Genomic DNA, 21,114 nt, shown 5'->3' with positions numbered 1-21,114 from the left:
GGGAGTAGTTCATTTCTAAAATATGTTGCATTTTTTATTTTCCAAGATGGATGTACCAAATGATTGCCATCACACCTAAAATCATCATTTTGTGTGTTTCTTTATCAAAACCATGTATCTAGGCCCCAAACATGTGAGCTATATTATTTGCTGATTTCAGATTAAATGTGCAAAAGCTACCATATTCCAAATGAATCTTGCCAAGGGATACTTCCAAAATAAGAGCTCAATTGTTACTGCTATTTCTTTTCCCCTTTCTTCCATCCTTCTATTAAACAAGCTATCTTTTGTTAGAATACTATGGAGTGATCCAAACTGCTAATTGCAATGATATATGTGTTTGTTTCCTAGGGCTGAAGAAGAAAGCAGCACGCTGCGCATATTGGTGGCTACTGACTGCCATCTTGGCTATCTGGAGAAGGACGAGATCCGCAGGTTCGACTCATTTGATACATTTGAGGAGATCTTCTCATTAGCTGCACTTAACAAGGTATTTCTTATCAAAAGCTAATCTTAATTTTGTTTTTATTTTTGCCAAGTTACATCTTATATATAATCGTAATGATCAGGTAGGAGTCGTTTGGTTTGATTCCTTAAATAATAAAAGTTTGTACTACTGGTGTTTGTATTAACGAGAATGCACTCCACCATTATATATTCCCATGATTTTATATTTACAGAAGGTACTCTTTGGTGTCTTTTTTTAGATAAAGGAATTTTTTATTGATCTCAGATGATTACATCAAGGTAATACAATCACTCTTTGTTGTCTAGCTGGAGATAGCTAGTTTACTCCAAAATTTCCTTTGTAGGTCGCTAACCTTGGGACACTAGGCTATCATAGGGTGGGTTTGGTCGTGTATTAATGAAATAAAATGCAACTCTCCATTGTTTTCCAAAAAAAAAATACTGAAAGAAATCAACCACATCAATAAAACTTTGTACACAGAATGCAGATGTTCAGGTTCATATATGTAAGCTGAAAGTAAACAAGTAAAAAAGCCTCCAACTTCTAGCTTAAGTCTGAGTGTTGTTTGATAATCAACAATCAACATGATGATTGGAGATGCAATGTAAAATTTGTGCAGGTAGACTTCATCCTTCTTGCTGGAGATTTGTTCCACGAGAACAAACCTTCCGTCTCTACGCTGGTGAAGAGCATGGAGATCATGAGACGATACTGCATAAACGACAGGCCTGTGCAGTTTCAGATTGTCAGTGATCAGGCAGCCTGTATGCAGAACAGGTGCATCAAATTAAAATTAATTGATATCTTCATGACTGAATTAACTTCTCAAGTTTGTTAGTCTTTATCTCCCTAGGCTTTGACAAATCATCACCTAATTAAGCAAAGCAAGGCCATTATCGATTCCTAGCTAGTGAATAATTGTTCAGAACTTTTAACATACTCTGATCATTCAGGTTTGGGAGAGTCAACTTCGAAGACCCAAATTTTAACATCGGCTTGCCTGTGTTCACTATACATGGGAATCATGATGGCCCAGCAGGAGTGGTAAGGATGGATAACACATAATACAATTTGGCAACTGATCTGGATCTTTCAAACACTTTTATATTTCTGCTCATGAGTCATGAAAAGTATTTCTTTTTCCTGAAGTTCTTAATTCCTTATTCAACTTCTAAATTTTTATTTCTTTCTTTGTAGGATGGCCTGTCTTCCATTGACATCCTTTCTGCATGCAATTTTGTGAACTACTTTGGGAATGTTGATGCTGGCAGTTCTGATGTTGGTCAAATATCAGTTTGTCCTATATTTATAGAAAAGGTTATTTTATTTGTGTTCTACACACAACTCCAAGTAGTCAAAAAATTATCAGATAATAATTTTGACTTGTGTTACTTGATTCAGGGTGCAACTTCTGTTGCACTATATGGCCTTGGTAACATTCGAGACGATAAATTGAGCAGCATGTTAGAGGTACTTATATAATAAAAAATCATAATTACGATTCCAATAATTTTTATGTGCTGTGCACATGGAGCTGTTAACTTGGTGATTGTGAATAATTTCACATATATTGTTCTTAGACACCTCATAAAATAGAGTGGATGAAAGCAGACAGTGAAGATGACTGGTTCAATCTTTTTGTTCTCCATCAGAAAAGGTATTCCAAGTGGTTCATGGTTATAATTATTCTTTGGTTTCTCTTGCATTTATGCTTCCTGAAAAACATTTTCTCTCATGAATGTTGGCAGGAGAAAGGGAAGCACTACCAATGGCATCAACGAACAGCTCCTGCCACATTTTTTAGACTTGGTAATATGGGGCCATGAGCATGAATGCCTAACTGATTCCCAGGTATCCCATTTTGAGCCACTAAAAAATTGTTACTAATGTTTGTTAAGTGTTATCTATATTTTTTTAATCTAACTAAATTTTGCAGGAGGTTCCTGGAAAGAGTTTTCACATCATCCAACCAGGCTCATCAGTTGCCACCTCACTGAGCAATGCTGAAGCAAAACCAAAGCATGCTGTTTTGTTGGAAATCAATGTTAGCACTACTGCAGAATGATGCCCTGCTAATCATCCTCTTTTATCATTGTCTCTACTCACTAGTGTTATGTTTTCTTTGAATCAGGGAAGACAGTACAGGCAAACAAAATTACCATTAAAATCAGTTAGAGCCTTCAAATATGCCGAAGTAAGCCACTGTCAGTCTCTACATCCTTCCAACTTACAATCAGTGATATGAATTTCATCAGTACCATGCCATGTAGGTCTTATTAAAAGATCAATTGGGTGTTGAGCACAATAGTGAAGAATCTCTTTATGAGCATTTGAATAAAATTGTAAGTGCTTAGTCACATGTTTTTTTGTTGGAAATATACCTCTTTGGTTTCTTGATAAACATGACCAAGATATTTTGTCATGAGTCCTTCTCCAGTGCATTTTACTGGTAATATTATACTACCAGTAGAACTAATCATATCCATTGATTTAAAAGGGTATTTTCGTACTTTGTTAATTAATTGATTAGTAGTATTTTGTAATTTTATTTTTTGGCAATAAAAATCACAATAAAAAGGACAATATTATCCCTTTAAATTTCTACTACACATAATATTGTTGGTAGTATAATTTAATCATAGCCGTCCGATAAAAGTAGATCAACGGTATGGATTAAATTCTACTACCAGTAGAATGTACCGGACTCAACCCCTTTTGTCATTCAATTGCATCCCAATAATGATATGCTGAACAGTTCTATCAGCAATGTAGTTTCAGACATGAGGTGTAGATTGTAATTTTCAGCCTATATGTTTCAGGTAAGCAATCTTATTGACAAAACAGCGACCAGTGGGTCAGAGCCCAAACTTCCACTAGTCAGAGTAAAGGTAAAACTGGTTGTCTATAGAAAACATTGCTTTAGGGGTTGTTTAGTTTAAAAAAATTTTTGCAAAAACATCACATCAAAACTTTAAACATACATTTGAAGTATTAAACTTAGTCTAATTACAAAACAAATTTCAGATTTTGCTTGTAAACCGCGAGACGAATCTTTTGAGTCTAATAAATCCGTCATTAGCACATGTTGGTTACTGTAGCACTTATGGCTAATCACGTCCTAATTAGACTCAAAAGATTCGTCTCACTATTTTCTCCATAACTGTATAATTATTTTTAATTTATATATTTAATGCTTCATTTAGATGTCTAAAGATTTGATGTGATGTTTTTTGGAAAAGTTTTTGGGAACTAAACAGCCCTTACTCAACATTGTAAAAAGCTACACCAAATTTCTACAGGTGGACTACTCTGGGTTGTCGACAATAATCCCACAGAGGTTTGGTCAGAAACATGTTGGGAAGGTATCTCAACCACTAATATGGAACTTACTGATGTATATACCTCCTTTAAGATGTATTGTGTTACAGTTTACGTCAAACAAGCATATGTAGTCGGTTATAGTTTAATATTTGGAGTTGTACTAGGTGTTACGTGATAGTAGAGTCGGACTTTATTTTAGGGTCTCTCTTAAATAGAGACCCATGTTATAACCATACGGCAACAATATAACTATAGCATAGGTGAGAGTACGATTGACCAGAAGTGATGTCAGCAGATGGTTGTCGATATCCGGAGGAGCACCTGTAATTAATGCCCTAAGAATTAGGCTAAGGTTGAACCTAATTAACAAATATTATGCCTCGGTATCATTGTCAAATTTGGGATCTTCTATCTATGCTTCCGCGTTTGTTTTCCGATGTAGATTTCGGGATTGGTTTTATAACATATTCTTTACAGGTTGCAAACCCAAATGAGATCCTTCTTTTCTCAAGATCAACTCAAAGGCATCGAAGTAATTGTTTATGCCTCATGATAAACTTGGCCAAGACATTTGGTCATTCAATTGCATCTTAATACTTGTTGACTAATGTGACCTGTTGTTCACTCTTTGTTTATATTGCAGAACACACTGATGGTTCTGAAGAAATTGAACCAAATGAACTGGGCCAGAAAAATGTCGAAGAACTAATTGCGGAGAGTGACTTGGTACTAATTTACGGCTGTATTTTGCTTGTTGGTGTCCTTTAAATTCATGATGGACGGCTGTATTTTGCTTCAGATATCCATTTCTTTAGATAATTTCACGTTAGTGGTAACTAAGAAAAGTATACTTACTACATTTAATCCTCGTTTTACAGAAGATGCAGATCCTTGACAAAAGAGACCTGGAAAGTGCACTGCATGATTTTGTCAGCAAAGATGACAGTATGGCGTTTCACTCCTGTCTGAACAAAAACATTGAAGCAGTAAAAGTAAGATCTGTTACCAACATGCATCTCTAATTATCCGTGTAGTGATCCAGGACATCACATATTTCTAAGTGCAAACTGTTTGCTTGGAATTTGCAGAATAAGTTGAATTCTGCAGCAAAGGATTTTAAAGCTGAAGATATGGTACTTCAACTGGATCAGTGCATGAAGGTACAGAAAAACTCTATTTCTGCACTTACCAGATATGATTTAAGCCAAAAAATGAAAATAGAGATCAGTGCTGTTAATTCTTACTCCATAGGAGCTCATGGATGAAGATTCCCTCCCCTCCAAGGGAGAATTACTGTGCTCCCAAAGCCTGCCAACTAACACGCAAAGCGCGTTCCAGGAGTTGAAGTGCTCATCAAATGATGAACAAGAAAATCAAAAATCAAATGAGCTTATTGAAACTTCTGTATGCTCTTCCTTTTATCTCCTGTTTCAAACATATCAGAAACTGATATTAGAGGAAATGCTATGAGTTCTAGTGTCCTTGCCAATAACATCATGAACTTGTTATGTTCTTCCATGCTCAAGGATGAACAGCTTCCTCAGGTAGCAAGCCAGAAGAGACCAGTTCCTGCGGATGGAAGTTCTGCGTCTTCAAGGAGGAGGAAGACAGATCTGACTTCCTTCTACCAAACTGTGGTGAAGAATGGCCATGATGGTGCCAAGAAATGCAAGACTCCTGTAAGTTCATCACTGCAGCTTCCCCTCTCCATTTTTCACTATTTTGTAGCCAGCTACATTCGGATGGATATTCAGAACAAGAGTCAGCTAGTCAAGTGCTCCTGTAACTGTGTACAGATGGATATTCACAACCTCTGCTCTGATTTTTCATGGTATTGCTGTCTGCAGGTGGCAGGGAGGTATGGAACCATAAGAAGAAGGTGATGAGATTAATGCATAAAATTCTGTAATCCATCAGCTACATTCCATTCCTTCATTAGAGATTAGGGTGCTTTCAATTACAGAACACCATACTAGTGAATCCTATTACCAGTATGAGTGAAATCTAACCGTTTATTTGTTTTGTGTATCCATAAATATGACTTTTTTTACAATCCTTGAGAAATATATTAAGATACTAAAAAATTTTACGATCCTTGAGCAAACCGACCAGCAGTGTGTCTATAGAATATAGTGGTGGGGATGATGGGATGGTATTCACTGTGACTTGGGCCTCCAGGTCTGCTCCCTATGTTGCTATACCTACACTATGGTTGAGTTCTTACGATTATTATTTTTCGGCTTTTGCGTGAACGCTTTTCAAATTGTTCAATCGTGTGTTTTTTTAAAAAACTGTGTCTACATATAAGTATCATCTCACATTTCTAAAGTAGATTTTTAATTTTTTAGTAATTAATTCTATTGTTTATATCACTATCATGAAATCAGATAATCGTTTATCATTCATTTTCTATGAAGTGAATATGCGTTACCTGACAATGAGTGCTTGGGCTGCCGGTGACCATCACAAACAATAACGACGAGGGTGGTGGCCTTGGTGATGAGTGGCGACTAGCAAGGCGTTGGGCGGCTTTTTCCACGCTTGATTTGATTGGTGAGGGCGAAGCCTATGCCGCCATGATGCCGGCGCGGGCTCGCCTAGAGTACGATTGTGAGAGTAGGCAACGCATATGACCGATCCACGCGTATGTAAATGTACTGTAGAGTTTTCATCGTAGACGAGCTAGTTTGGCTGCACCCGGATGTTGGACGCTACTCGTGTTTGTGTCCAGTTCTGGACACTCCGCGGAATAGCATCCACATCTACACTCTAAGAGAAACAACGTCCATCCTAGTTTGGTTATTGTCAATATATATCTACTACATATTTAATTAATAAGTGATTAATTATTATATATAAAAAAAATTGGCTCCATCATGCCACCTCTTCCTGACCGACCTCGAGCACCACTAAATCCCTCAAGCTTCCCCACCCTTTCCCCTTCTTCCACTTCGCCCCCACCAGCTAGCTCGTTGTCGCACTATCCGCCGCCGCACATCCCCCTGGACCGCCACTCTCCTTTGGGCGCGGCGTGCACCCCCCTTCTTCGCTGGTTTCCTCTATCGCAGGCATCCCACTTCCCGCGACCAAGCCACCGCCATGTCTCCTCTCCCTTGGTGAGCCCCTCTCTCTTGGAATCCACCCACCTCTGCGCTTGTTCCCTCTAGGTGCCACCCACTGCCTGCTACTTTCTCGCCGTACACACGTGTGTGCCTTCCTCTCTCTTTGCTGCCACGATCGCATGCACGCTTGCGCCCCTATCCTCTTCACCCCACCACCATGGATGCTCGCCTCTCCTTTCTTGGCATCGTGCACACGTCTTCGCCACCGTCGGCGCCCTCTACCTCCCTAGGGTCGTCCAAAGTCATGAGCGGTCTAAGCGACTGCTCAGCCCCCCCAAAACTAAATGGTATCTAAAGTCTACAATGAACGTGTAGGATCGAAACATAAGAACCAAACCTACCATAGGGGATTGAATGGTAGGAAAACTAATCAACTAAACTTTTTTTACAGAAATAAAAAGAACCATCTAACCTGATAAAGTCATCGCCGTTACCTCACCGCCAAAAACACAATTCAAAAGATGCAGTAGAAGTATATCAACTTTATTGCATCAAGTTGTATTTACAAAGTGCGTACAAAACACTCTTCTAAAACTCTAATTTCCTATCTTACAAAAGTTACACAAATGTTATACAAAAATTATGCCTCAACCCCTCATCTATTTGTACCAAAAACCCCATCACCAACTAGGAGTAGGACTCCTAGTCTTAATAGGAGTAGGTTTTTTCTCCGAGTAGGACTCATCCACTTAATTTCTAAAACCAAATTTAATTTAATGAATTAAATTCTCTACTTCCAAATTTCTCAACTTTACATATTTTTCTTTCTCAACTTTCCATCCATATTTATTCACAATTTCTCTGATGCTTGCACATAAAACTTGTGAAGCATGTTATAAATCCATCCCCACACAATGTTCCTCTACCATGTGCCACGTTGTATTTAACATTGTCACCAGGCATCCTTGATCGTCTGGAGCTCAGCTCCTCCCTGAGCCTAGTCTCGATCTCACCGTTGACCAATGTTGACCTCCAAAGATCACGACACTAGTCCAACCATGTCACATGGCATCCCGACCATCCAAACCTTGGTTTCTCCCTAAACCTAGTCCTAGTCCTTCTCATTTACCAGGGTTGACCTCAAGTCACCTGCACACATAGAGACAAACCAACCGTTTCCGGGCACAGATATCAAACCTAATACACATCAGTCACGTGCACTCATACCAACACTGTAAATATTTCTAAACCAATTTATATTAATGAACCAATTTGCAAGCCAATTATTACAAGGTTTAGTCAATCTTATCTTTTCATTGCTTATACTTATAAGCCAAAAGTTTAAATTTTAACCATAAGAACATGTATATAGAAGTTTGGGATTTTCATCGTAGTTTATTTTCTATCTTTGCTTTTTAGATTGTTAAGTATACATATGGAAAAGCTTTATTTACTAATTATTTTTCATTCACAACTATATTGTTTGACTTTTTTAGGCCAAACGATAAGGGCCCATATTTCTAAATTCAGCCCATGCCATCCGGTGGCAACTGAAATGTCGTGTCTTAGTGATTGGTTTGATGTCTGTCTATGCCGTCACACTGATACATATCTCACCGCCATTTGCACTTTAGGGGCTTCATTTACATTTTGCTCACAGATCTCCAATTCCTGGAGACAGTCCTGTACCTTCCACCCGCACTCTAGCCACCGCCGACCTTCCCTAGTGCATTGCTGGCTGCTGAACTTCCCTTAGCTTCTCTGCTGCCGCTTGGTTGCCGTTGTGCACCGTCTGCAAGCTATTGCCACCCCCTCTGCTTGGTGCGGTGCGAGCAACCGCTCGACATCCACTCGACCAGTGCACCCTCCTCATCTCCTCTCATGCCATTGACAACCTAGGCCCATATGTCCATCTTGACCAATCCAAAGGCGCCACGTGTCCCTCCGTCTCCTAGCTTGTGGCAAGTGGGCCCTATTCTCCCAAGTCGATCCCTCATATGGGTCTCGGCACTCTCGTCCTCTTGGACCTCTCCTCCGTTGGACCGACTAGCCGTCCCGCACCGACCATGTCTCTCCCCCTTGTGGGCCTCACTCCCATTGGGCCAACAAGCCGGCCCATGTCGTCGCATCCCCACCTCCCTAGGTCAAAGGCCATTTAACCAGCCCAAAATGGCTCAAGTCTATTTGATATCCTCTATGTCCCGTAAAGCTAGGCCATACATTATCCTCCTCTTCTCCAAAGTCTAATGTGCCTCCCATTGTCTCACTGACCTATGGGCCCCACTTGTCATAGACCATAGGAATATTATCTAGAACATTCTTCCTTGTAAAAAACCAATAAATCCATAAAATTCTTTTCCTTTAATCCAAAAATTCTAAACAAATTCTAAAATTCATATATTCCAATTCATAACTCCGATTGACTCCGTTCTAGTTCTAGTAATTCTATAAAATTGAGATCTATATAGTGGTACTATTATTTAGTCTAATTTGAACCTTTTCTTGGTATTTGTGTAGATTTTAATTGTTTGTGTGCAGTATCAATTGCCAAATTTCTCATTGGAAGCGGATTTGCTTGAAAATCATGAAGACCTTGAGCAGGGCAAGTCACCTCTAACCATATTGCCCCTATAATTGGGACTATAAGTATGTTTATTGCAAAAATCATGCGTTGCTAGGTTACACTTAAATTGTTTCTATGTAGTTTGCAATGTAAACAACTGGCCCACCCTTCATTGTTGCATTTTACCTCCCTTTATAATTGTTAAATCATGTTTCCCTTGTAATCACACCCATTGTGCCTCGTTATTCGCGCACCCTTGTGCGTGTACCGATGGTTGCCCTAAAACTTAAAATTTGAGAAACATTTGGGTAAAACTTGGTTTTATGAATGGTAACCCGACACTTGGGTAGATGTCTCGAGAAAGAAAATGAGTTTAAAGAAAAATCTCCACGACACATGGTATTAGTGTGATGCCTGTGTGGTTGTGCTTAAGGACCGATTCCTTGGAATTGCATCCAAGCATATCACGGTACTACCACATAGGTGGAATGGGATATCCCTAGCTGAGTAACTAGTAAGCTTAGGGAAACCTTGAATGCCAGAGTAAATGGATTCATAGGAAAAGAACAGGGATGCACCCCGGGCTTCCTGGACATCATGGTCTAGGACCTAATATGGTGATCAGTCTACAGACCTCGCTTGTTAGCATGAGGTGACCTTATGTTGGCTTTGGAAAGGCCTTGTCATGAACCTCCCTCACTCGGCAAGTAAGGGAGTAAGCTCACGTCGGGTGGGTAAAGTGTACCCCCTCTACAGAGGTTAACTAACTGTTCAGAATAGCTATGCTCATAGTTATGGGCGGGTGCTCGGTGATTCTTCTCATAGTTTTCGTGTTTTAGCATTCTTTGTGAAAGGTGTGATGTGGTCTGGGAAATCAGCATGTGTTGAGTTGAAAAGTGGCTCTTGGGACAGTTGCATTTGAGGAGTCCACAGAAAGTTGTGGGAGATGGTATTGGTATTGCGGTTATCTAGGAGATGGTACATGCCATTCTCTCGTGGCATGCCTTATTTGGTGCCATTGTACGGTGATACCAAATTGGGGCATGACACAATCCCATCGCCAGAGTTCTCTAGCACAACTCCATCGTACGAGCTCGTATCCTATAAATAAGATGTGTAACACATTTCATGGAAAATGCATTTTATTGATTTTAGGCAACACTATAATTTTGTAACTTATAAAGAAAAGATGTATAACACATTTAATGAAATACCAGCAGCAGACGGAACTTATGTCAGGAGAAGTTTTCCAGCGTCATCTTTTCGCTTCTGCTTATGTTTATAAACCAAAACTTTTGTATATGTGTTTTTAGGGATCTAAAATCAAAGGTTGAAAAATAAACTATGATGAGAAAACCCTAAAATAAACTATAATGAAAAAAAAACAAAGATATATACATGAGAAAAAAATCTAAGGTTTTAAACTAGAGTAATTTTACGGTCCTTGGGTAGGTATCATTTTAGTGTCGGTACCTACACTAAAATTGTGGTCCCTCCTAATGCCTTCTTAAGGACTATAAAATTACTCTTTAAATGTTTAGATGGGGTACTTTTTAGTCTCATGTTACATCGGATGTTTGAACACTTATTATAAATATTAAACGTAGACTAATTATAAAAATAGTTATAGAAATGAGAGCTAATTTGCGTGACAAAGTTTTTAAGCCTAATTAATTCATAATTAGAGCATGTTTACTGTAGCATCACATAGGCTAATCATGGATTAATTAGGCTCAATAGATTCGTCTCGCGAGTTAGTCCAAGATTATGAATGAGTTTTATTAATAGTCTATGCTTACTATTTATAATAAGTGTCTAAATATTAGTTGAGACTTTAGTCCCTTGTCCCAAACACCACTAAGGTAAGAGTTGGGACTGCGGCTTTGCTCATGCAAGCATCCAGTCCACCAAGTTCCTTCCCTCTTCCTTGATTTTGGGTAGCAAAGCTATTTCCTTATGCCAGAGACTCTTTCGTACGTTCCTTTCTTTCAATAATATTCACAGGCTGTGAGTAGGACCATGGATTAGGAGATTGATGTGGACGGCAGAACGATTGGCCACACTATCATTGGATATTTGGATCCTTTTCTTCTGCCTTTTGTTTTTTGCATGGAAGTAACATGAAATATGCACATATAATTTCGCTTTGGAGAGTAACAACAAAAATGTCATTGATGCACATGTGGTGCCACAGTAAAAAAGATACATCCTTGGTTCCTAAATATAAATATAAGTATTTCTGGGCTATTTAAGTAAAGACTGCAGGTAAGGGAAAATATTCCCTTCCAGTCATATCATTGGTCAAGTTTTGAATTTTAAATTGCTTGTATTTCCTTTCCTATGTACCTGATCATCTGAAAAGTTCTTGTATTAATTGTGCGAAAATTAAATCCAAGAAGGGCTGTATTTTGGGACACAAAATGGAGTACAGACCAGCATCACGTTCCATCAATTGGTTGTGATTCCTCCACTAGCATCAAGTTATGCTCTTAGCTGTGACCACAGTTAATCTTGTTGGATTAACCAATTGAGTACAGACTACAGATACACATCGTACCACTACAATTATCAAGTGCTACTAAGGCCTTATGTAACCACTGGGCTACATGCCCTTTCGCCGCTTGACCAACTTTACTTGATGCTTAAGGTTGATGGCAAGGCCCCGTAACCTTTGGTTCTTTTGCTCCGACCACTTTACCAAGTTTCTCCTTAATTTCTTTCCATCAGATCTCACTTGCAACTTCTCTTGCCCATAGTTAAGTTAGGCTAAGCTAGTGAGCAACGCCACGCCGGCGACATGGCTGAGTCGCTGCTCCTCCCCATGGTGCGCGGCGTGGCCGGCAAGGCCGCCGACGAGCTCGTCCTTACCGTGACCCGCATGTGGGGCGTCGATGACTACCGGCGCAGGCTGGAACGGCACCTGGTGTACGTGCAATCCTTGCTGGCCGACGCCGAGGAGAAGAGCAAGACCAACGAGGCCGTCAAGATGTGGATGAAGGCGCTCAGGTCCGTCGCCTACGAGGCCGACGACGTCCTCGACGACTTCCGGTACGAGGCGCTGCGTCGAGAAGCGCAGAGCCTGAGGCAGAGGTCCATGGCCAGCAAGGTACTACTCACAAATATTTTCTCATCAAAGAAGCACAGGCTTGTCTTCCGTTACAAGGCGAGCAAGGATCTGAAGCATGTTCTGGACAAGATCGACGAGCTGGTGACCGAGATGAACAACTTTGGCCTAGTGGTACGCACTGAAGCACTGCCACCACCGCAGATCCCATATCGGCAGACACACTCCACACTGGACGAGTCTGAGGACATCTTTGGCAGAGACGATGACAAAGAGGTCCTGGTGAAGCTGCTGCTAGACCAACAGGATGGTCAGCGCCATGTGCAGGTGTTGCCCATTATAGGGATGGGGGGCTTGGGCAAGACCACGCTAGCGAAGATGGTGTACAACGACAGCAGGATCCAGAAGCACTTTGAGTTGCATTTGTGGCACTGTGTGTCAGAGAACTTTGAAGCTCCTCATGTCGTGAGATCTGTCATTGAGTTGGCTACAAAAGCAAGATGTGACCTTGGTGACACAATTGAGCTGCTGCGAGGAAAACTGCAAGATGTTATTGGCCGGAAAAGATTTCTACTGGTTCTTGATGATGTATGGAATGAAGATCACCAAAAGTGGGAGGACCTAAAGCCAATTCTATGTTCTTCTATAGGTGGATTAGGTAGCATGATAATTGTCACAAGCCGAAGTAAACGTGTGGCTTCAATAATGGGCTCCTTTCCTCCCCATGAGCTATCATGCATGAGTGAAGAAGATTCATGGCGATTGTTCTCAATCAAGGCATTTAGTAGAGAAGTACAAGAACAACCAGAGTTGGTTAGGATTGGCAATTGCATAGTCAACAAGTGCAAGGGACTGCCTCTTGCTCTCAAGACAATGGGTGGTTTGATGAGTTCAAAACAAGCAGCATGGGAATGGGAGGCCATTGCAGATAGCAATATTTGCGATACCAGTAGAGGCAAAGATGAAGTATTGCCCATACTGAAACTAAGCTACCGACACCTATCATTTGAAATGAAGCAATGTTTTGCCTTCTTTGCAATTTTCCCGAAGGATTATGAGATGGAGAAGTATAAACTAATTGAACTATGGATGGCAAACGGTTATATTCTTGAAGAGGAAACAATGAATTATACACAGAAAGGTGAATTCATTTTCAACGAGTTGGTCTGGAGGTCCTTTCTTGATGTTGTTCATATGTCTAGTGATTTTTATGTGGAAGTTGGATGTAAAATGCATGATCTAATGCATGACCTAGCAAAAGATGTCACAAATGACGAATGTGCATCTGCACAAGAGTTGGATCAGAAAAAGGCATCCATAGCAGATGTCCATCACATGCAACTGTCAAAGACAGAATTAAGAAAAATTAGTGGATTACTGAATGGCAAACCATCTTTGCGTACTTTATTATTAACTTATTCAGTGGGAGAGGATTTTAATGAGTTAAAATGGATGCCATTAAGAGCATTGTGCTATCAAATCAGTTATTATGGTATCAACGACCAGCTCCTAAATTCAGCACATTTACGTTATCTTGATCTTTCTTACTCAAGCATGGTTGCATTGCCAAATTCAGTATGCTTGTTGTACAACTTGCAGACATTAAGGCTTAATCGTTGTCACAATCTACAATATTTACCGAAAGATTTGGCAACAATGAGGAAGCTCAGCCATATTCATCTGTTGAACTGTGATAGTTTGGAACAGATGCCACCAAATCTTAGGTTACTGCATAATCTTCACACACTGACAACATTTGTTGTGCACACAAGCGATGGATGTGGAATCAGCGAGCTTAAAGACATGCGACAACTTAGTAATAAGTTGGAACTGTACAATTTGCGGAAAGTAATAAAGAGTGGATCAAAGGTAAATCTCCACGAGAAAAAGAATATAAGTCATCTCTGTTTGTATTGGGGCCGCAAGGAAGGATACGTTCCTGCAAATGACAAGATCAAGAATAATGAGGAACAGGTGTTGGAGTCTCTTGTACCTCATTGTGAGCTCAAAATGTTGGGGCTGCATGGGTACAGTGCCCTAGCAGTCCCGCAATGGATGAGAGATGCCCAAATGTTTCCGTGCATAAGAGAACTCTCTATTTCCAACTGTCCAGGATTTAAGGATATGCCAATAATATGGCTGGCATCCTCACTTGAGAAATTGCGTTTACGCAACATGAACAACCTGACTACGTTATGCAAGTACGTGGATGTGGAAACTACAAGATGTAATACCTCCCTAGAGATTTTCTCCAAGTTGAAAAGAGTGGAATTACAGGATTTGCCTAAGTTGGAAAGCTGGGCAGAAACACGCTCAGGAGAGCCTTGGATTGGCTTGTTGGTGTTTCCCCAGCTCGAAGAGCTAAACATAAAGAACTGCAGAAAGCTGGCAACTCTTCCTCAGAGCCCAGCTCTGAAAAAGCTATCTTGTTACCGTGAGTCATCAGGTGATGTTGCTTTTCCTCTGAGCATTTCCATGGGCTCTTGGCCATCTCTTGTCCGCTTGGAAGTCGGGCTGGTGGCAGACATCTTGATGCCTCCTCTCGAGGAGCAGCAAAACCAAGGTCAAAACCCCCCCACCACCATACGAACTTTGCGCATACAGAGTAACGACGGCTTCATATCAATGTTGAACCCGTCAAAACAGCAGGTCGAGCTTCAGGGCTGGTTCGCCTTCGTGGAAGAGTTGTTCATCGGGTTTTGCAACTGTTTTGTTTGTTGGCCAATGGAGGAGCTCCGATGCATGCCGTGCCTTCGATCTTTGTATATTTTAGGATGTCACACGCTGGAGGGGAAGAAGGGCTGCTCGTCCGAAGAAATCTTTCCTCTGCCCCGGCTGGAAAAGTTAGGCATAGATTACTGTGAAGGCTTGGTGGAGATTCCGATGTTGCCCCCATCTCTTGAGGCAATATATATTGATGGATGTAAAAGTTTGATGGCACTGCCTTCAAACCTTGGAGATTTGGCCAAGCTGACGGATCTCAGGATACATCGCTGCGATGCACTAAAAGTTCTGCCTGATCATGGGATGGATGGCTTCGCTTTCCTTGAGCAGTTGGAGATCAACGAATGCGCAGGTATAGAGATGTTGCCGCCAGGTCTCTTCCAGCGGCTCCCAGCCCTCAAGTACCTATTTTTATGGCATTGCCCTCGGCTGAAAACCCTGCCTGATTGGATGGACACCATGCATTCGCTTGTTTCGTTGAATATCCATTGGTGCCCAATGATAGAGAAATTTCCACGGGGTATCGAGCAGCGGCTCCCATCGCTCAAATACCTGAGAATATACCACGGATGCCCTGACCTGCAGAAACGTTGCAGACCAGGCGGGGAGTACTATGACTTGATTTCTTCTATTCCAGATAAAAAAATCAGTGCACCAGAGCCCAATAGAAAAATAAAGATGTTTGTGAAGAAGCATTTCCTCCTCTCCTGCTGAATCTAACCCACCCCCTCCAGTACGTATTTTCATTACTAATCCAGAGGTCCACATCGTTTCCTGCATTTCTTCTTTCTTTCTAATTTGCTTTATATCCTGAAACTGCTTCTTTTGTTTCATGCTCAAGGATGAAGAGTTCTCTCATCGAGAAGAGGCCAGTTCCTGTGGATGGAGGTTCTGCACCTTCAAAGAGGAGAAAGAATTGACAATGATGATGCCAAGAAAGGCAAAGGCTTGTCTCTGTCCATTGCCACCACTTTGTGGCTATGTACAGATCGATATTTAGGACCTACATTTTCTCAAGATATAGCTGTGTACGTAGCATGGAGGTATGGAGCCATAAGAAGAAGATGAGAGATGTGATGAGAATGAGATCAATGGCGAAAACGGATAACTACAGAAATCCATCGGCCGCATTGCATTTGATAATTCGACTACTGGTTTTATTCTGCTTGTGAACTGACTATGCACTATGTTCTTGGGCTCAGCTAATTGCCCAGAAAAGCAATTGCCGGAGTGATTAAATTTATCGGAGTAGCGCTGCTTTTCCAGTAGTATGTGTTATGCTTGATAACAATAGTAAGTTATCTATATCTGAGAAAGGTCGGTTCCTTTATATGCTACACATGATTTTTGGGTTTGCACGCTGCTTCTAAATACAATAATGTATCTTTCTTTTCTAGTACTTGTGTTCATATATCTAAAGAGCATTTTTTCCATCCTTGAGGAGATACCATGATATACCACTGTTTTCTATGTAAAATTTGATATAGAAAACAGTGGTACCTCTTCAAGGATGATAAAATTAGCCATATCTAAATGCTCACTAGTTTCTTAATGTTATATGTAAATCTGAATTGAAATAGCTTAATTCCATATATACATCATCTCTGCCTAAAGTATTCATCTAATGCTTGTTATTCATTTCTTTACTATTGCATAGTTTGCATTTCCACGTCGAACTTGTTCTCACACTGATACTCGTTGCTTAACGACTTCTGGATGTGCCATGTCAGTAGTTTTAATTACTATTGTGATCTGATTCATTCGGCAGTTAAAAACTTTCTTATAGTTTTCATGAGGTGCAGGGTGAAATGGTCAAGCATGCTAGAAACCTAATGATGAGCTACTCCAAATCAGAGTGTAAAACCATTTTATGACCAATCATGATGTTGTAGAAAACGAGCAATTTTTCAGTCCAACAAAAAGTACCTTGAGGTACCGGTACCTCGCAGTACCAAATCGTTCCTGATCGTTGGATCTAACGGCGTATATCCTACTCAGCTAGATTCAATGGTGAGAAATGATTTGGTACCTGGAGGTACCGGTATCTCGGGGTACTTTTTGTTAGACCGGAGCAAATCTTGTAGAAAACATGTTATACTGCTATGAGATATAAATTCATCAGTACTTTTTTTTCCGCTACTCCCAGCCTTTGTTTCTCCAAAATATTTCAGCATATCAAATGGCATTGGTGTTCACAAATGTTCTCCAATTATCTAGTATATTCTCTTCAGCCATGGTTTTCTATCATTGTAGTGCAGTGATTTTTTTCTCGTCCAAAACTCACTTCGGGATTCATGTGGAATCTACTTCCTTTTCTTTTGAAACTTCACCATCATCACCAATAGCTGCAGAATCGATCACCTTCTTCTTGGATCTGGTCTTCTTCTTCTTGTGTCTCTTGTTTTGTTGCTGACTTTCATCATCATTTACAGACATATTGGGCTTCAAAGCAGCAGCAGAAGCCTTGTCTTCCACAGCATATTTCAATCTGTTTTTATTGCCATCACTTATATGCTTCGATATTTTCTCCAAGTTACCATCAGCATTCTTTTCCTTCTTGGTTTCATCAGAAACCTTATCAATCTCCTTCTCCAGAAGTTTATTGTATCTAACGCGGTCACTGTCCTGGTCAAGGGAGTTGCCTGAGTGTCCCAACCTATCCAGTTCTTCTTGGCTGCCTGCTCGACTGTTAGTAAGAAACTTTTTCTTCTGGCTAGGAAATTTGGCCTTACCTGAATGGCTTTCCCCGTAGATATCATCTATATCTTCGAGGACATCACCTGTTTTGTCTTGTAAGCCATTGTCTTCCATGCTAGTTGCAGTATACTTCACTTGCTTTTCTTCTGAAGATCTGTCTTTTGTGTTCTTGCTTTCTGTTGTTGTGGTACTGGTATTCCTAGAACTCTTCTGTTCTGCTTTAACCTTTTCGACTACTGCATTGTCAGGTTTTAAATTTGCATTGTTTGTTAGAGGAGGGCTCTTGCTGCTGACACTCTTCCGTTCTGTTGTCTTGTAATCTTGGAACCTGACCTTAATCTCCTCAAGCTCGGCTTCCTTACGCTGCAGGAGCTCCATCAGAGCTGCCATCTGGTCAGGATTTGTACCTGCGGCTCTCTCTTCCATCTCTCTGATGTGGCTATTTTTGATTGTGAGAGCTGCTTCCAGTTCTTTCTCTCTGTTCTTTAGGTCCATGGATGTGGCTTCCAGTCCTTTGATCTTCGTTTTCAGGTCTGTCTTCTGAGTTCTTAGGGAGGATGTTGTGGCCTTCATTTCTTCCAACTTCCTCTTCATCTCTTTGTTAAATGCCTTCTCTTTCTGTAAGGATAGTGCAGTAATGTTCATTTCAATACTCAGATAAGGTTCGCTGTCAAAGAAAACAGAAGCGGACCGAATGATATTTTGCTGTACATATCACCGTATCTGCTGCAGACTATTTGCTAAGAGCAATTTTACCATTCTTGAGAAGGTACTAGAAGGTGTCACTGTTTTCTATATAAAATTTAGTATCAGACGAATTTTATATAGAAAACAGTGGTACCTTCTAAGGACGAGAAAAATGCTCATTTGCTAAATACAATCTTCTGACCCATTTTTTTCTGGAACACAGTTCATACAGAAAAGCCATATATTGCTTTATTGGAGAATTTCCGATGGTAAATGAATAAATGTTTGGAGCACTATAATCTTAATTTCATGGACTTTGGGAAAGCCCTAAAAGAACACACCTGATTAGTTTTTAATATCAGGTCACTGGTAGTATTGTAAAGCCCACTATCAGTATCAAACAGGTTTCAATGCTGAATTTACATATTAGAAGCCTAGTATTGTGTAATGCAGAATTGTTTGACTTACATAGTCTTAGAAGGGAAATTCTGGCCGATCGAGCACCGACCAGAACAATGTTCGATGTAGCATTCTCAATGCTAAGATCAAACAGAGCACCTAATTGTTACAATTGACAGGCCTCGTGCATTGGGAGTTAATACATAGTTGGCTTAATTCGGTTCATATTATGCTTCTAGCGCAAAACTTTCCTGTGGATATTGTTCAATACATAACTATTTGCAATAATTCACAAATATAAAATATCACTGCATTCCAAGTCAATGTTCACAAATACTCCTTTCGTCCCACAATAACTGCATTTTGCATTGTTTATGTTCAATGTTTGATCATCTGTCTTATATGAAAAAAATTTATGATTAGTATTTTTATTGTTATTAGATAATAAAATATGCATAGTATTTTATATGTGACTATTTTTAAGGGGCATTTGCAAATTTGCCACTGTTTTTTTGTAAATTGCAAAGATGCCACTCGAATGATAGTTCTAATAGTATTTTTGTAATTTTCTAGTGGCAGTTTTGCAATAACATTTCAAACTAGTGGTAAATTTACAATTGTTTCTTTTTAAAAAATATATATAATTTTTAAATAAGATGAACGGTCAAACGTTTGGACGCGAAAAATGTACATTCGGGTATGTTATTCCAACTCCCAAAAATGTATCCTTTATATATTGAATCCTGTCACTAAGTTTGGTAATCATGGTCAAGGTTTGTGTTTTAAGGATCGAATCATTGTCAAGCAAAAGAAAAAACTACCAGGTTGTTATTAGTAAGAACAGCTTGTAAACTCATCAACTGCTTTAAACTTCTAAAAGTTTACTCTTCTTTACAATATAAATTTTAAATGTGAGAAAGACTAATTTCTTTTGCACCTTGTAGTTACAAACAACCACTAACATATAGCAGCCGGTTTGCTCCTTTGTTCGCTTAAACAAAACGCCTCAGAAACTAAGCATAGTGCAATGCAGGCAAATCATACATGGGAGTAGTGGGCAAAGATCATGCAGGGCCCATCACCATACCTGGAGGAGGATCCGCGTGGCGATGAGCTGCCGATCACGCTCCCGGAGAAGGACAGCAAAGGCGCGGCGCTCCCTGACCTTGTGCAGGACCACAACACTCAGCGCAGCAGCGGCCATGGCCAGCAGGAGGAGGAGCACATAGGCAAGCTTCTTGCTGGCGCCGGCCATGGCGGATCCCTTTGGCTTGTACTTGCTCCCATCCATCTCCCACACCTTCCTCTCTGCGCACTCAACCTTGCTCCTGTCTTCTACACCTTCTCCCTGTGCTGTCCTGCAGGAATGCAGGGTCTTGGAGGCAAATGTGGAGATGCTGGAGCTGCAGCAGAGACAGCTTCAGCTTCTTTCTTGGGTTTGGGAGCTATGGGGGCTTTGGAGACTGCCTTGTGCATGGAGGAGGAAGCTGGGATGAGTCTTTGAGGTGATGCACTCATGTGCTGATGATGCACATGACCTTGAAGTACTTCTAGTCCATATTCTGAACCATGGTATCAATAAAAAAAGGCCATAGCCTTGATTAAAAAAAATCAATAAGATGGTGTGTCCATTGACTTGCAGTTAATGGAGAGTATTAGTTGCAGAAGATGTTACTAGTGACCACTGATTACTGGCTACTTATGGGGAGATTGCGCTAGCTTTGGATCGTCTGATGACACGTCGACGGTCCAGATTGAGCTAGCCATCTGAAGGTTCAAAATGTGCAAGTAGAAAGTGACTTTTTATAGTTTTGTGGAGGTTGATTGGTGGTGTGTGTCAAACTGGCTATCTTGCGGTGATGCAACTTCTTCTCCATCCAATCTTGTAAGAAGTCAACATTGATCATAATATGGCAATTAATGAGATTCTTCTTCCATGCTTCTCAGATCTCCATGCAAAAGAATTCGATCTCCTCAAGGTGAGTAATCTATTCATGGAGCAGCAGGCACTGTTAGTGCTCCACCATGAATATAATAGACCTATGCAGGATCCATCAAAGGGCGTGTGGAATTGTTTAACTAATGGGTGCTTACCCATGGCTAGCTAGCTAGCAGCTAGTTCCAAAGT

General features: G+C 40.5%; 3 protein-coding genes across 4 annotated transcripts; 2 read left to right on the top strand and 1 right to left on the bottom strand.

Annotated features, from left to right (window-relative positions):
* Positions 1–334: 334 nt before the first annotated feature.
* On the top strand, positions 335–5,673 carry LOC102712194 (double-strand break repair protein MRE11-like). The gene is made up of 19 exons (XM_015840026.1): positions 335–490; positions 1,089–1,246; positions 1,423–1,513; positions 1,667–1,786; positions 1,871–1,939; positions 2,050–2,126; positions 2,218–2,320; positions 2,406–2,513; positions 2,601–2,663; positions 2,740–2,811; positions 3,289–3,357; positions 3,769–3,831; positions 4,268–4,322; positions 4,434–4,516; positions 4,669–4,782; positions 4,879–4,950; positions 5,042–5,194; positions 5,317–5,469; positions 5,638–5,673. The coding sequence occupies exons 1-19, from the start codon at positions 335–337 to the stop codon at positions 5,671–5,673; spliced, it is 1,815 nt and encodes a 604-aa protein (XP_015695512.1).
* Positions 5,674–12,204: 6,531 nt separating this feature from the next.
* Positions 12,205–16,807, top strand: LOC102711911 (putative disease resistance protein RGA4). 2 transcript variants are annotated; one of them, XM_006659824.3, is made up of 2 exons: positions 12,205–15,936; positions 16,045–16,807. In XM_006659824.3, the coding sequence occupies exon 1, from the start codon at positions 12,213–12,215 to the stop codon at positions 15,915–15,917; it is 3,705 nt and encodes a 1,234-aa protein (XP_006659887.2). In that variant the 5' UTR covers positions 12,205–12,212; the 3' UTR covers positions 15,918–15,936; positions 16,045–16,807. The 2 variants fall into 2 exon arrangements, with proteins under 2 accessions (XP_006659887.2, XP_015695439.1); XM_015839953.2 differs by having other exon boundaries at positions 12,205–15,963.
* Positions 16,808–17,495: 688 nt separating this feature from the next.
* Positions 17,496–20,323, bottom strand: LOC102711642. Its single transcript, XM_006659823.3, has 2 exons — positions 20,074–20,323; positions 17,496–18,518 (listed from the first exon to the last, which is right to left on the bottom strand). The coding sequence occupies exons 1-2, from the start codon at positions 20,275–20,277 to the stop codon at positions 17,496–17,498; spliced, it is 1,227 nt and encodes a 408-aa protein (XP_006659886.3). The 5' UTR covers positions 20,278–20,323.
* Between the last annotated feature and the right edge of the window lie 791 nt (positions 20,324–21,114).

The sequence above is a fragment of the Oryza brachyantha genome, chromosome 8 (assembly GCF_000231095.2).
Source record: "Oryza brachyantha chromosome 8, ObraRS2, whole genome shotgun sequence".
In the NCBI taxonomy this organism is placed as follows: Eukaryota; Viridiplantae; Streptophyta; class Magnoliopsida; order Poales; family Poaceae; genus Oryza; species Oryza brachyantha.
The sequence above is the reverse complement of the archived record's forward strand: the minus strand, read 5'-3'. Positions and strand labels throughout refer to the sequence as shown.

Excerpts from the sequence above, each read along its gene's own strand:
- LOC102712194 (XM_015840026.1), top strand. The coding sequence starts at position 335 with ATGTGTTTGTTTCCTAGGGCTGAAGAAGAAAGCAGCACGCTGCGCATA. Across the intron at positions 491-1,088 it reads CATTAGCTGCACTTAACAAG|GTAGACTTCATCCTTCTTGC; the intron begins GTATTTCTTATC and ends AAATTTGTGCAG. Across the intron at positions 2,664-2,739 it reads GAGCCTTCAAATATGCCGAA|GTCTTATTAAAAGATCAATT; the intron begins GTAAGCCACTGT and ends CATGCCATGTAG.
- LOC102711911 (XM_006659824.3), top strand. The coding sequence starts at position 12,213 with ATGGCTGAGTCGCTGCTCCTCCCCATGGTGCGCGGCGTGGCCGGCAAG.
- LOC102711642 (XM_006659823.3), bottom strand. The coding sequence starts at position 20,277 with ATGGATGGGAGCAAGTACAAGCCAAAGGGATCCGCCATGGCCGGCGCC. Across the intron at positions 18,519-20,073 it reads CCACGCGGATCCTCCTCCAG|AAAGAGAAGGCATTTAACAA; the intron begins GTATGGTGATGG and ends CTATCCTTACAG.